Source organism: Rhododendron vialii, chromosome 2a (assembly GCF_030253575.1).
Source record: "Rhododendron vialii isolate Sample 1 chromosome 2a, ASM3025357v1".
Classification (NCBI taxonomy): Eukaryota; Viridiplantae; Streptophyta; class Magnoliopsida; order Ericales; family Ericaceae; genus Rhododendron; species Rhododendron vialii.
In genome coordinates this window covers 39758665-39773953 of record NC_080558.1, presented here as the reverse complement: position 1 = coordinate 39773953, position 15289 = coordinate 39758665, and the positions used below count along the sequence as shown (strand labels likewise).

Below are 15289 nucleotides of genomic sequence, written 5' to 3'. Positions count from 1 at the left end.
ACCGTGGAGAACAACCCTGACTTCTGTTCTGTATTCGTTCAACGATTGGGGACACCCTCTCCAAACATCCCTTTCGAGGTCGCACACAGTTGCCCACTTGCCCCCCCCCCCTCCCTCTCTAGGCTTTCTTCTTCTTCTTCTTCTTGTAATGGCAAATTCATCTTCTTCAAAGGGATGGTGGAAGAACCTCACCACCTACGCAGCTCGCATTTATTTCTTCCTCATCATCCTTCAGATCCCTCTTTTCAGGTACACAAAAAACACTGTTAATCCCACTTCCTTTAGCACCCAGAATTCTAATTCAACTTGCGAAATAAATATATAATAAGAAAGTAAACTCAAACATCACACAGCTCTTTAGTTTTTCCAATTTGCATAATCTGTTACACTTCAACGATGCTACTCATTACCCAACTCTTTTTTTTTTGGTCCTACGAATTGGGGCTTCGCATACTTGTTTTTCATCCTCTTCTGGCATCTGGGTATTCTTAGTTTGGATGAATTTACCTTTGGCACCCAGAATTCTAATTCAACTTGCGAAATAAATATATTGTAAGAAAGTAAACTCAAACATCACAGCTCTTTAGTTTTGCCAATTTGCATAATCTGTTACACTTACTCCAACGATGCTACTCATTACCCAACTCTTTTTTTTTTTCCCCTCCTCCTACGAATTGGGGCTTCGCATACTTGTTTTTCATCCTCTTTTGGCATCTGGGTATTCTTAGTTTTGGATGAATTTAGGGATATTACTTTGCCTCAGCTTGATTCCCGGTGAATAATACATGTCTTCTTTTAGGTCGTGACTGATTGGTTGGGCTAATTATGATGGAATATTTCACCCTTAGGATTAATATATGGCGCACAAGTTTTGTGAGATTGTTTCATCAGTGGATAAAGATCCCTCCACTAATTGTTGAATTCAAACACCTAAAATGAGGTCCTCTCGGATTTGCAATCCAACCCAATTGTAATATGACCAATGAAATCGGATTCTTCAAGATTTTTCGTGTGCTTGTTTATCTGACTGGTTCTGGTTTGTCAGTTGAATTTGGGATACTGGTTCAGTTGTCCATAGAAGGTTCCCTTGTTGCTTTCAGGGTTCAGCTGTTTTGAAATTCTGTACGTTGATGGATTGATATTCGTGTTGATGCAGAGCTTATCCATGAAATTTGTGTTTGTGTCTGAAGTTTAGATTGCGAAATTTGGAAATTTGGTATTTCTTCCATATGATATAAATATTATGCTGTGACAGAACAAAAAGATCCTTTGTTTATGTGACTGTAACGGGAAGAAGTGGAGTAAAATTTCTTTGAAAAGAATGAAAAATCTAAGCACACTAGCCCGTGTCCAAATTATGCTCTATTCATTATCATCTTCTGGTAGTGCAGGCTGTTTTTATAATCTAATGCTTAGTTGGTGGACCCTTTAAATGTTTTTTTCTTTATGTGGTGTAGAACCTCATGTTCAAACTGCTTGATACATGGAAGTGCATATTCAGGATTGTTGCTGGGCATGTGATTTGATATCTCAGTTTAAAGACCTCTCCTTATGTAAATTTCTCACGTTACACATTCTACCGATTCCATTATTCAGTGACTTAAGTGCTCCAGTTTCAAAGCACTGTGAGTTTAAGTTCTGCCTAAGAAGCATAAGTTAATTAATAGGTTGCCACTTCAGGCTCTCTTGAGTCTGGGTTTACTTTTGATATCTGACCATCTGTATATCCTTATCTTTTAGGCTATATAACTATGTTCTTCCTTGATGCTGTAGGATGTTGGCTTTCGTATGTTTTGATGCTTGATTCCTTATAAAACTTACCTCAATTTGATTAAAATGCATCTAGCTGTCAAATTTTGCTGCTGAATCAGCAAATTGAATACATTCATGGAACCCAAATGATTGTTCAAAAATACGCATGGGCGCGTGGCAAAAAATAGAAAAAAAGGTAATATAAGTTGCTTGATGTTTTACTTGGATATAACATTTGAAACTTAAATGATATTGTATATTGGGTTGTGTTGTCTTGCATACAATAGTTAAAATGTTATCGCAAGTATTGCACCTTATTCCCGTATCATAATTGCATCTTAGCATTCCAAACTTACACTGTCGGATATTTCCAGTAGTATTTGAAGTGATTACAATGATACCGTCGTCTTTTCCAATTTTGCACTAATATTGGCTTCTTTCTAGTAGTACTGTAGTAGTGTTACCATCCTCCTCAACATATGGGAATCACCATCTGACGTGCTAGTATGCTACTATACAATTCTTCTTTGTCTTGAGACTTTAGGGTGTGTAGGTGGCAAAGAACACGTGTACATGTGGTGCAAAAATTAAGATAACACGTGGCATGACGCATTGAACAAAATTACCCGCCCGACCCGAAAATTAGTTGGACCCAAAAGATCGAGAAATTGGGCCCGCATGCCCGAAATCACTGGGCCTGCCCGCTAAACTGCGCTGCTCGCTTGCTGGGTGGGGTTGGCCGCTGGGCAGGCTGCATGGGGCCTACCCGCTGGGGCTTTAGCCATTCGGCTCAGCTCTTTTGGCCGCAACCCGTTTTGTCTCTTGAACAACTTATAGTTACGGCCGAGCGAGGCCTTGGCCGCTCGGTTTTACCCGAGCAAGTTCCCAAGCACACTTGCGAACCGGGTGTTCCCAACGCCGACCAAAAGATATAGATTTATTAAAAGAACCGATTGAGGTTCTCTAAAGACTTAGGCACGATGCTGAAGGACATCAGACTCACAAATTTGACCCAGGGAATGTGTTTCGTGCAGGTCGGCTTGGCAGCGATGACATGACCGGTAAAGGGCTGTGACCACGCTACTTACGCGACGATGGTGATGACAGAATCGAGCCTCGATTAAGCCCGATGGTGGCGATAACGAGACTAAAGTAGATCCCGACCACGCCGCTCAGATACAAGATTACTGGAGATCTAGTGGCATGGTGGCTAAAGGAACAAGGGATTTGCCTCAGAACAACGCTCAGGGAATAGCACCCACGGGTGTTGCGGGCGAGCGCGGCCTAATAGTAAAGAAGGGATAAGATGCGCACGATCCACGCGGCACGTGTCTAATTTTTAGCGGCCCACTCGAGATTGAAATAGAGGTCGAAGGCCTATAAATAGGCCATTCCCCCACACTTTGAGGGGATGGTTAGACGAATTTGGAGGTGATTCTAGAGAGAGAAACGCTCTAGAGAGACGGTCACACTTGAATCCACGTTAATTGGAGTAACAAATTCATGCCAAAGATCCTTTCGTACTATTAGCCTTGTTCCTTTTTACCAGTCCAGATTCTCCCTTAATCCTTCGTTAATCATCTATTAATCTCATCCCTCTCCAACACTTATTCGAATATTTAAATTCTGGATTTCCGCCCCTCCTACATTGGCGACAATGCTGGGTAAGGCTCGGCGGCCAACCCCACCTAATGGGCGAGTCGCGCGGTCCAGCGGGCAAGGCAGGGTCCAGCGGGAGGAGCTCCAGTGGGCAGGCCCATCGGTTTCGGGCTTGCGGGCCCAATGGCTTGATGTTTCAGGACCGACTAATTTTCGGGTCGGACAGTTAATTTTGTTCAAAGGCCACATGTCGTGCCACGTATTATCATAATTTTTGCGCCACATGTACAGGTATTTTTTGCCACCTACATTTTACCCCCTTGTTCGGGGAAGTCTTTGTAGCTTTACTCGGGCAATACTTGCATGTTCTTTTGAATACAATGACCCTCTTTGTAAATAAGGTAGTTTTCCCCCCTCATTTTTTCAAATTTTGAGTTTGAAGGTTTTTGGCTCCAATCTTTGAAAGATAAGAGGGGAGGTTACTTTTTTCCCTTCATTTCCCTTCTCCTCTTTCTCTCTCTATATTTTTTCTTCCCTTTCATCTTAAGAGGCGTGAAAGAACAATACTCAATGTTCACCACCACCATCGACCCTCTTCGGCCCCGCGGCCCATGACCATCGCCGATCCCAGCCGGGATCTCCCGCCACCATCTCATGCAGTGACTCTCTCTCCCCCTTTTATTTATTTATTTTTATTCATTTTGACTTGTATCTCTTTCTCTTCGGACTATCTTTGGCTCATATCCCTCATCCTTTTGGAGCAACTTCGCCCTTCTTGTAATGGTGACCAAGATCCGACATACACCTCTAGTTGATCCGAGAGAGTTTAAACTGGTCGAATGGTAGAGGGCTCCTTACTTCGACAGGTTGGACAATCCTTTATGGCTAGCTACTAATTGATATGACCTTGCGGGTCCTTCGGTTTTGGAACCGTTGCTCTTGTTCCCGGAGCATAGCGACCGCTATGTGGATTTCATATCTCCGTCTTTGGTCTTCGTCTTCGCATCGAAAGAGATGATTTTCCCTACTCTTTTGTCACTTATAAATCGTAGAGAAACCTTGTTTGGATTGGGCTTTGTGGGTTGATGATGTTGTCAAAGATCCAATTTTTGAAGATGTCTTGAGAATAACAATCTTTTAGACGCAATTTCTTTTTCGGCGTCTCTTAAAATAAAAAGGAGCAATGCCCATTTAAATGCTTTTCTTGCTCGGTGGAGCTGCGAAACCCGTACTTCTTTTCTTCAAACTAGCGTGTGCGGGCCAATTTTAGAGGATCTTGCTCTTTTGCTTCGGTTGGAAAGTCGTGGGACCATTTATTTCGACCCCACCTCTTCAACTGAGGAGGATGATGTTGCGGTGTATCAACTTAGACTTTGCTTCATGGATGCGGCTAAATAAAGTACTTGGTTTGATAACAATGGTTGAAAAGTGCACGCTCGGGCGTCATTGGACAAATGCATTTGGGAAAATTGGATTCGTCATTTTTTCATGGACATTCTGGCCAATAAGGGTAATCCGACCGACAAAAAGGAGGAGCCGATTGTTGGGCCCAAGTATTGTAAAAACCTCTATTTGGAGGGATTCATTGCTAATTTCTTGTCCTTCTTTGTGCTCCCAAGGTCTTCGTTATTTATGGTTGCGGTCCGGCTTGCTCGGGGAGACGCCATCGCACTCGGACCTCTATTTCTTGGGAATTTATACTATCGCTTGGATTGCATGCACTCGGACGTGAATCGTTCTTCAGGGAGGTACGGTATTTGGTTATTTGCTCATTCTTTTGATAAGTCTATGACTAAATATCGTACCTTCTCGAAGAGCGATCCATATTCGAGTGCATGCAATCCAAGCGATAGTATAAATTCCCAAGAAATAGAGTTCTAAGTGCGATGGTGTCTCCCCGAGCAAGCCAGACCGCAAGCATAAACAACGAAGACCTTGGAGCCTGAGCCTCCTTCGGATAACCCGGGAGCACAAAGAAGGACAAGAAATAAGCAATCAATCCCGCCAAATAGATATTCTTACGATATTTGGGCCCAATGATCGGCTCCTCCTTTTTGTCGGTTAGATTACCCTTATTGGCCAGAATATCCTTGAAAAAATGACGAATCCAATTTCCCCAAGTGCATTTGTTCGACGACGCCTGAGTGGGCATTTTTCAACCATTGTTATCAAACCAAGTACTTTCCTTGGCCGCATCCGTGAAGCAAAGTCTAAGTTGACTCACCGCAACATCATCCTCCTCGGTTGAAGAGGTGGGGTCGACATAAACGGTCCCACGACTTCCTAACCGAAGCACCTCTAAAGTTGACCCCCACTCTCCAATTTGAAGAAAAGAAGTATGGGTTTGGCGGCTCCACCGAGCAAGAAAGGCACTTAAATGGGCATTGCTCCTTTTTATTTCAAGAGACGCCAAAAGAGAAATTGCGTCTAAAAAATTGTTCTTCCTCAAGACATTATCAACCCACAAAGCCCAATCCAAACAAGGTTTCTCTACACTTTTATAAGTGACAAGAGTAGGGAAAATCATCTCTTTTGATGCGAGGACGGAGATATGAAATCCACATCGTGGTCGCTACGCTCTGGGAACAAGAGCAATGGTTCCAAAGGATTGTCCAACCCGTCGAAGTAAGGAGCCCTCTGCCACTCGACCGGTTTATGCTCTCCCAGATCAACTAGAGTTGTATGTCAGATCTTGGTCGCCATTACAAGAAGGGCGAAGTTGCTCCAAAAGGATGAGGGATATGAGCCGAAGATTGTCTGAAGATGAAGAGATACGAGTCGAAATGAAAAAAAAAGGGAGAGAGAGACGCGGCGGGAGATCCTGACCGGGATCGACGAGGGTTGGCGATGGTCACAGGCCGTGGGGTCGAAGGGGGTTGATGGTGGTGGTGAACATTGAGTATTGTTCTTTCACCCCTTTTGAGATGAAAGAGAGAGAAAAAATATATAGAGAGAGAGGATAAAGGAAATGAAGGGAAAAAATGAACCCTTTGTCCTCCTATTTTTCAAAGATTGGAGCAAAAAACCTTCAAACTCAAAATTGGAAAAAAGAAGGGGAAAAACTCCCTTATTTACAAAGAGGGTCCTCGTATTCAAAAGAACATGCAAGTATTACCCGGGTAAAGCTACAAAGATTTCATCTGAACAAGGGGGCAAAATGCAGGTGGCAAAAATACGTGTACACGTGGCTCAAAAATTAAGATTACACGTGGCACGACTCGTGGCCTTTGAACAAAATTAACCGCCCAATCCGAAAGATCGAGCCATAGGGCCCGCATGCCTGAAACTGCTGGGCCTGTCCATTGGGGCTCCTCCCCGCTAGGCCCTGCCTTGCCCGCTTGGGCTGCCTGCTGGACCGCGCGGCTTGCCTGCTGGGTGGGGTTGGTTGCTGGGCCTTTAGCCGTTTGGCTCGCCCCATTTGGCTGCGAGGTGTTTTCTCTCTTGAACCGCATATGGCTGAGCGAGGCCTTAGCGGCTCGGTTTTGTTCGAGCTAGTTCCCAAGTACACTTGCGAATTGGGCGTTCCCCACGTCGACCAAGAGATATAGACTTATTAAAAGAACCGATTGAGGTTCTCTAAAGACTTAAGCACGATGCAGAAGGACATCGGCCTCACAAATTTGACCCGGGCAATGTGTTCCGCCTAGGTCGGCTTGGCAGGGCCTGAAGGGAAGCCATTTAGAGGCTTGGTCGCAGCGATGGCATGACTGTACAGGGCTGTGACCACGCTGCTTACGCGACGATGGCGATGACAGAATCAAGCCTCGATTAAGCCCGATGGCGGCGATAATGAGACTAAAGTAAATCCTGATCACGTCGTTCAGATACGGGATTACTGGAGATCTAGTGGCACAGTGGCTAAGGGAACAAGGGATTTGCCATAGAACAGCGCTCGCGGAATAGCACCCGTGGGCGAGTGCGGCCTAATAGTACGGAAGGGATAAGACGCGCATGATCCGTGTGACACATGTCTAATTTTTAGCGGCCCAACCGACACTAAAATAGTGGCCGTGGGCCTATAAATAGGACATTCCCCCACACTTTGAGGGGACGGTTAGATGAATTTGGAGGTGATTCTAGAGAGAAAAACGTTCTAGAGAGAGTCACACTTGAATCCGCACTAATTGGGGTAACAAATTCCTGCCAAGGATCCTTTCTTTAGCCTTGTTCCTTTTTACCAGTCCAGATTCTTCCTTAATCCTTCGTTAATCATCTCTTAATCTCGTCCCTCTCCAACACTTTTTCGAATACTTTAAATCCTAGATTTCCACCCCTCCTACAGTGTTAAAGGTTTTTTCCCCCTCGCGCAATTGGATGCAACATTTTTAATCACAAATCTGTCCTTGTCTCTGATCTGTTCACTAATACAGACTTGCTTGCGACTTTACCTTGTAATTCTGAGTGAATAGTCCGAAGCGTAGGGCTTTGGTTGTTGTTAGCAAAATAACTCGGTAAGACCAAGATTGGTCCACAGGGGAGCGGGATTTCTGGAGTGCAGGCTTTATCGGCTATAAGGGTTTTTAGCTAAAGGTAGCAAAGCATTTGGGTGTTTGATTTTTGGTGATTATCAACTACAATTTCTCCATCTTAAGCTAAATCGACGAGTTGCAAGTATTTAAATGGAAGGCACGGATCAAGGGTTAGTACCACTTAGCGTAATCTATCCAATAGTCGCACGAATTTACACAATCAAGTCCCACAAGTAATTTGTGTGCTTGATCGGAAAATTATGCTTTGGTGCGATCGAATTCCTTATTCCTCTAAGAAGTTGGTCAAGCCTTCAAAAGGATATTGACCTAAGTACTATGCATGCTAGAGTTGACCGTCGATGCATAATAAAAAACTTTGACACTTTTGAGTCTCGATTCAAGTGAAAGAGGTCTTCAACCAAACACATACAGACGATTGATTTCAAGGGTGAGAATTATCGAGTTACCTAGGCCATAGGATGATATTCGCCCCAGGACCGAGCCTAAACTGACTACCCCTCCATTAACGAAGAAATCGCTAAGGTTAAGAACGACTTGAAACATAGCTAATTGTTTAGGTGATTGAAGAAGATCGGTCTTAGAGTGTACCGAGGAGATATATATGGCAGAGTTGGCCAACTTTGTATGAGGGTCTTTGGATAACTTTAAACAAAGATTAAACTAAAACTTCAAACTTTATTCAAATGAGAATTCTAAAGAGGGAATCCTGTTCACAAGTGCAATCCCTACAACTTTATTGAAGATGGAAATGACAAACTAGAAGTACCTTTAACAAGATCTCATAAAGAACTAGCCAAAACTATGAAGTACTAGCTTCCAAACTAAGCTAGGAACCAAATGAGAGAGCTAACAGAGGTAGAGAGAGAGAGAGTGGAGTGCTGAAGCATACCCAGATATCTCAGGAAAGAGGGTTTTATAGGCCTAAAACAGACCACACAACACCTAGGAGACTAAGTCAAAATTGGCTGTTCGGACAGGGTTCTACCGGTAGAACCTATATGTCAGTATCTCTACCGGCAGAACACACCATCGAGCAGTGCTACGTGCACAGTAGCTGCTACACAGCAGCTGTGCACAGACCCCGTTTTCTCCCGCCTCGGATCGCGCAAAGATGATCGGAGCCGCTCATTTTGTTCAAAATACGTCGTTTAAGGTCTCTGTAAAAAATGAGCTTCGTTCGATATCGTTAGAGGCGTTAACAAAACACCCAAAATCACTTCAGAATTTAGGCCGCGGGAGAAAATGGGGTCTGTGCACAGCTGCTGTGTAGCAACTGCTGTGCACGTAGCTTTTCTGCACACCATCAGTAGCTCCTGTTTTGATGTTCTACCGGTAGAGATATAGCTTCTACCAGTAGAACTGGTGCTAAACCCAGATTTCTGTTTTTACTCTTGTATTGACCTTCGGGCCTACTTCCTCACTCCATGACTTCGTCATTTGGCATTCCCTCCACAGAGCCTCGGGTACTCCCAGGAGCTACCAACGCTCCAAGATACGTCTTATTTAACTTGAATTACCTGAAACACTCACAAATATACCTTACGTACCATATCCTTTATACACGGTATTATTAATTACAATCGTACGACTACATGAAGGACCTAAGCTAACAAATCACACATAATTGTGTGCTTATCAAAGATGCAACATTGTTATTCACTTCGCTATTAAAGATGAGAAGTATTTGTTCTTTAATTCTGCAAATTGACAGCTGAAAATCTAATTACTGAATACAATTAGAATTCTGCGCTACTTGTTCAGCCTGTTGTTGATGATGTTAATTTACCAGGGTTCCATGTAGAGCTGGTATGTGCTCAAGTCCCATTCATGTCACATCATCCCAGTTGATTGCAAGTGAGATCTTCCCTGTTGCTGCTGTGAAAGCACTTCTCTATCCTGGAGCTGTCACAAATGGTCTCATCACGAACATGACTTTTCCAAGCTGGGATAATCTGCTGAACATTTACAACTTGACCAATGTGAAGGAAGCTTCGGCTGTAACTGATCTGCAGCGGTTGGAGGTAGGTCTTGAACTTCTCTTCGTGGTCTTTATTTTTTATCCGCAACAACTCTGCAAGGAAGATGTTCCTTCTCTTGTTGGTCTCTTAATTGACTACCGTCTTAAACCCATGGTCAAACGTTTTGATTTCATACCCATTGCCTCTTATATTCATTCTAATCCTCATTATTTTTCGACCAGGTGCTAGCAGGAAGCTACTTCTCTGTGGCAGGGGCTATAATTGGTGTTCTGAAACCTGGGAGAATGAGCATGTTTGGAACACTTCTCATTATTTGGGGCCTTGTCAAGGAAGGGTTCCTTGGAAAGCCTGTGAATACAGATCCTGCAAAAACTGTTTTCGTATACCCAACAATGTTAATTGCTCTTGTTTGTGCCTTCGCTTCTGTCAAGTACGATGTCCAGAAGGTCGCGAGAGGTGCCCCAGCTCGCCCCATCGCCAAACCTCTGCAGAGCTCTTCTAAATCGAAGCTGAAATGAGTCAGAATGCTATATACTTATCGACCAGAGTGGATCTCATTTTCTGATTGTGACAATTTGTTCTCTTTTCCAACGATCATGGATTGTATTCTGTTCATCCCAATTTTGCAAGGTGATTTGAAGCGAAATCATATGAATTTGTCTCCGGATTTGTTGAAGCGCATAGTTGTCAATGCTTATCTGTGAAGAATTTTCTGCAATTTAATCTTCCTGCTTCAATTTAAGTCATTGGAGGTTTATTGTTGTATCATACCTGTAAATCTTCTTGTTTTCGTTCAGGTAATCGTTTGGGTTTTAAACTGAATTGGACTATATATACTGTTTGTTAACATGTGCATTAAGGCAAATTTTAAGACTAGCTGAAATTTATTGTACATTTTTTATGCACGCACTTTCATGACGAATGTACAATACAGTCTATGCATCTTAATATGTCTCCTGAAGACGCACGTTAAAAAACGTCCTTAATAATTTTTCTTAGACATAAGTATTTGCAAAAACATATACCTGCGTACATACTGCACGCCTTTGTTGGAACCTCTATTATTTCATCTGGGGTATTCTTTGGTTAATTAAAAAAATTAGAATCATGTTGATAGAATGCATGCTTAGATAATTTTTCTAGTGACGATGATGTCGAGAATTCAAGCCGAATTTTGTGATTCAGTCAGTTCAGTTTCAGAGGTCCCAACAGTTCTTGTTCAGTTTGTGCACTTCAATCTGGCTTCCGTTGGAACTGCGCTAATCTGAATAGGAAAAACCATTTGAACCATAGTAGGAGCATAAAGTAGCTGATTCTTTTTAGCAAGTTTACTGAAATGTTAAAGCCATTTCCTTAAGCTTGTGAATATAGGAATTTCATTGTATCTAACACTACCGTACATGGATCATTTAGAAGGTAATCACTAATCAGCATGAATTCGTTTGTCGACAGCAACTCTATCATGGGGGATCCAAGCTTGACCACTTGTAGAACCAACATGATCTTCTTGTTAGTTACATCTTCTTTGCATTTTCCGGTAATGCCTGGCCATAATCAGTTGAGTAGTCTCCTTGTCATCGGAGGAAGATCTGTCAAATTCTTCCCGCAATATTCTTTGGGTTAAATTGCTCATGATGATAGTTTGAAAGAGAAACTGTAATAGTTGTGTGGTTTTGTATCCAGAGAAAGATATGTTTATTTATAGATTGATTGTGAGAATGGTAGTTGAGTTGAGAATGGTGGTTGGAGGAAAGTTAGGTGAACGAAAAATTAGGTGAAGGAAAGTAAAATAAAAGATATTTTTAATTTTTTAAAAAAAATCCTCGTTTGACAGACACAACAATTATTTTTGAACGGAAGTAATAGTTGAATTAAGTTTGGCAGAATAAGGTGGAGGGAAAGTTAGGTAGTATTTAGGACTCTTTGGTTCTATTTTAGAACCCACCATTGGAGATGGGTGAGTCCTATTTAACAACCAGCTAACTCTTAGACAACTTTTTGATGCTAAAATGACTATCCATCCATAATCATTTTCCATCCCATTGGAGATGCTCCAAAGTATACCTGATTCGGACATGTTTATTTGGAAAATAACTTAGCAATCACATTTTCTAACTCAAGTTTCTAACAAGCTATGCACAGAACTTCTATAACATGCAATAAACACCAACCATTTGAGCTAGAAAATAGAATCCTCACATCCTTGAAATTCCAAAATCTGTACCCAAGTCCAATGTACATAGATGCAACATTTGCAGAAATGAGAGGAAAGACACAACAACTGCTGCGTTCTGTGTGAAGTCTAAAAACACCAAGTAAAAATAGTTCAACAAACATGCCTTGATTTGGACTTTCATGCGACAACTGGTGAACTCACCACCGATAACCTCTTTAACTCAAAATCTGATCCCATGAATGAAGAACCTATTTCCTCTGTACGTAACTGATGTCTCCTCTGCTCCAACACACCACAAATGGCCTTGAAGCTCCAAATCTCCTTTCATACCTGCAGTTTCCCACACATACTTGAATAGCCCTAGAGCCCTATCCAATTGTTTCACCCCACTTTGAACCGTTTTCTCTTCACACGACGTCAAAAATTTCCCCATGCACAAGCAAAACCTATCCTTCCCACCATTCTCATATATCCCCCCACATATATCCACTTCAACATCTACAACGCTTCCGTAGAGATAGAACATTAGAAGCGTGAACAAGCATCGCGATGAGTGACCCAATATCTTTGTTAGCTTCTTCTGAACCAAACTCTCTTGATGTCGAGTCTCCCTGTATCCGATATTCTTATCTACTACCACATCCTTAATCTGCAGAAGCCCTTCTTTCATCACCTCGAGCTTTGGGAAATGAAAAAGCTTTTCCTTTTCTTTCCTCAAGCAATTCATTAGGTCATTGAACATCTCAAGAATATTTTCCCATTTATGGGAAACTGGTGAACCACTGACTTTTGAAGGCGAAAGGCGCATCCAAGAAGTAGAGTTGGGGTCATAGGTAACAGCAGCATCTAAGAACTTTAGACAGCTATGAACAATTTGCTGTCCCATATTTATCCCTTTGTTTGGAGTATAATGACCCAAAAGTTCGATTTCCGATTTCAACCCTACGAGTATTTCTTCGAGGGCGCCGGTCCATATCTGGTGCTGGGTCACCTGTGGGCATATCGCCAAACGGATTAACTTCCTCTGCTGAGCTGATATATTCAAGAAGTTGCACACTTTGGTGAGGGAACTTATAGTCATGGGGCCTCTTTCACATGGTTTAGTGAAACAAAGAGGAGGTATAGCGGTTTGGGTTGTTAACGCTTGTTGCACTGTTGGAGAGCCAAGAAACGCCCTGGCTAGTGACTTGAAAGTATGCATGCTTTGTTGGAGAGAGTCATCGATAACTATCAAATGGTCGTTGATGTTTATGAGCCTTCCATCAACTGAATCCACGTTTTTCAGCAAGTGGGTTAATTCTATTAGCTTTGGAAATGTCTGCTCATACCATTCAGAAGGTAAATTCTCTTCACGGGATTCTTCGGAGCAATGATAAAGCACCACGCTTTTTTGCACAGCCATGTTTCGTCTTCTAACATATCTTGTGCAATGAACGAGACTTTGCAAATTCCTTAATGCCATTACTTCCCCAGAAACCAAGGCTGAAACATCGATTGTAATTGAATATGTTGTACCTAAGGATGCTGATGAATTTGATAGCTTTGAGGCACTTTACGAACCAATGACGGGGTACGTTGCTTGTAACTTCACGGAGTGGGGGGCTTCTATTCAGACTTTCCTTGCGTATCCATACTTCACTGTTTCATCTGCTAGTATTTCAGCGAGGCATTTCATCGAACACTTTGAAAGCATTTCCCGCGAACAAGAACCTTGTTTTTACCGTGTCAGTGGACTGTGGATATTGTTACCCTGCACATGGCGCATAAAATGATTTGCCGCCTTCATATACTAGGAGTACGTTATCACTAACTAAGAACTCTCTCCAAATTAATTAGCAAGCACAATTTGCACCACTTCACCAGACTTAGGGTTCGGACCCTCTAGTGAACGGTAAGATTGGTCCGAAGATTAGTTAAAATATTGACCCCAAAACGGCAAAACCGTAACTGTACGGTAAAAAAAAAAGACAGAAAAAAACAGAACAGGAGTAAGAAGTGCGGCTGGGTTGAACTGCTGTTATAGAATGGTCTATTTTCTCTACACCTTTCCCTTTGACTTATGACCTATGGAATATGACTAATGATATAAAAAAGAAAGGAAATTGATATTCACACCCCCATTTCTTTATATTCATACGCCCTTTTTTGTTTTTTTGTTTTGATCCGATACGTTCTTTTTTGTTATCAGCACTCTTTTTTTTTCTCTTTTAACAAAAAGAAAAAAGAAAAGTACATACATTTTCAACACTAGAAAACAAAAAAGAAAAAAGGATGTGGATAATAAAAAAGCGAGTGTGAATATCAACCCCGAAGATCAAAAGGTTGTTCGGATGAATTAAATTGTTTTTAAAAATAGGGCAAATTACTAAAACAACCCTACGATTTTTGAAAATTATAAATTGCCCCTTGAGAAATTACAAATTATCCCATGTCGCATAACAAAATATTAAGTGAATTTTTATTTACTTTGGCTTAGTACCAGTGGCGTAACAAGTAATTAATAGTAGTGAGGGCAACTTTTAAACACAATTCAATCAAAAGAATTTGTAATAAATAATACCAAAATAATAAAAGAATGTTTGTGCTGAAAAAAAGAAAGCTAATATATATTTTATTTACTAAGAAAAATGTAGTAATTACATAAATTATCCTAACAAACCAATTGTTTGAATTGTCTCAACAGATCAAGTCCAAAAGCACTTCAATTCACCATAACTAAACGTCAATATTTAGCAATCTTGATCCAATTAAAAAGAATGTACTTGTTCTTCCAAATGTTATCCCTAAACCTCCAAATGCGTGTTGCATTGTAAGTTCTATTAACAGAAACAAGACAAAAGTCGAAATTATAAATAATTGACAAAGTATAATGCATATAGCTTATGGTTTAGCCACTTTTGAATTTGAATATTATACATTAAAGAGTTTCAAAGGATATATAAGTGTGGCTATCTTTTGCATTAGACATCTCATTGCATCAATGAAATGGAATTGTTGTAATATTTGAAATAAAAAATTGCAAATAATAGGATATACAAAGTGTATTATAGTGATCAAATAAAAAATAATTTATAAAACCAAAAGAAACACAAAATCTGAAGGGAAAAAAAGAGAGTTAATTCTTTGCTTCGTCTTGATGATCAAGCCTAAAAAAAGAGTAGAGAATAAGGAAATGGATCCTCTTCAGGCCAATGATTTGGACTGGACGAGACAGTCCAGATTAGGACCATCGATTGGTATAATTAATAGGACCGTCCATTGGTATAATTAATAGTGTGAATTTGTTCAAAAAA

The 15289-nt window shown here is 41.3% G+C and overlaps 2 protein-coding genes across 2 annotated transcripts; one reads left to right on the top strand and one right to left on the bottom strand.

Annotated features, from left to right (window-relative positions):
• The first annotated feature begins 9 nt into the window (after window positions 1–9).
• On the top strand, window positions 10–10538 carry LOC131318173 (uncharacterized). Its single transcript, XM_058347985.1, has 3 exons — window positions 10–249; window positions 9631–9862; window positions 10042–10538. The coding sequence occupies exons 1-3, from the start codon at window positions 149–151 to the stop codon at window positions 10336–10338; spliced, it is 630 nt and encodes a 209-aa protein (XP_058203968.1). The 5' UTR covers window positions 10–148; the 3' UTR covers window positions 10339–10538.
• A 1498-nt stretch (window positions 10539–12036) lies between these two features.
• On the bottom strand, window positions 12037–13863 carry LOC131318170 (uncharacterized). The gene has a single exon (XM_058347980.1). It carries the CDS (start codon window positions 13456–13458, stop codon window positions 12217–12219), a length of 1242 nt encoding a protein of 413 aa, XP_058203963.1. The 5' UTR covers window positions 13459–13863; the 3' UTR covers window positions 12037–12216.
• Between the last annotated feature and the right edge of the window lie 1426 nt (window positions 13864–15289).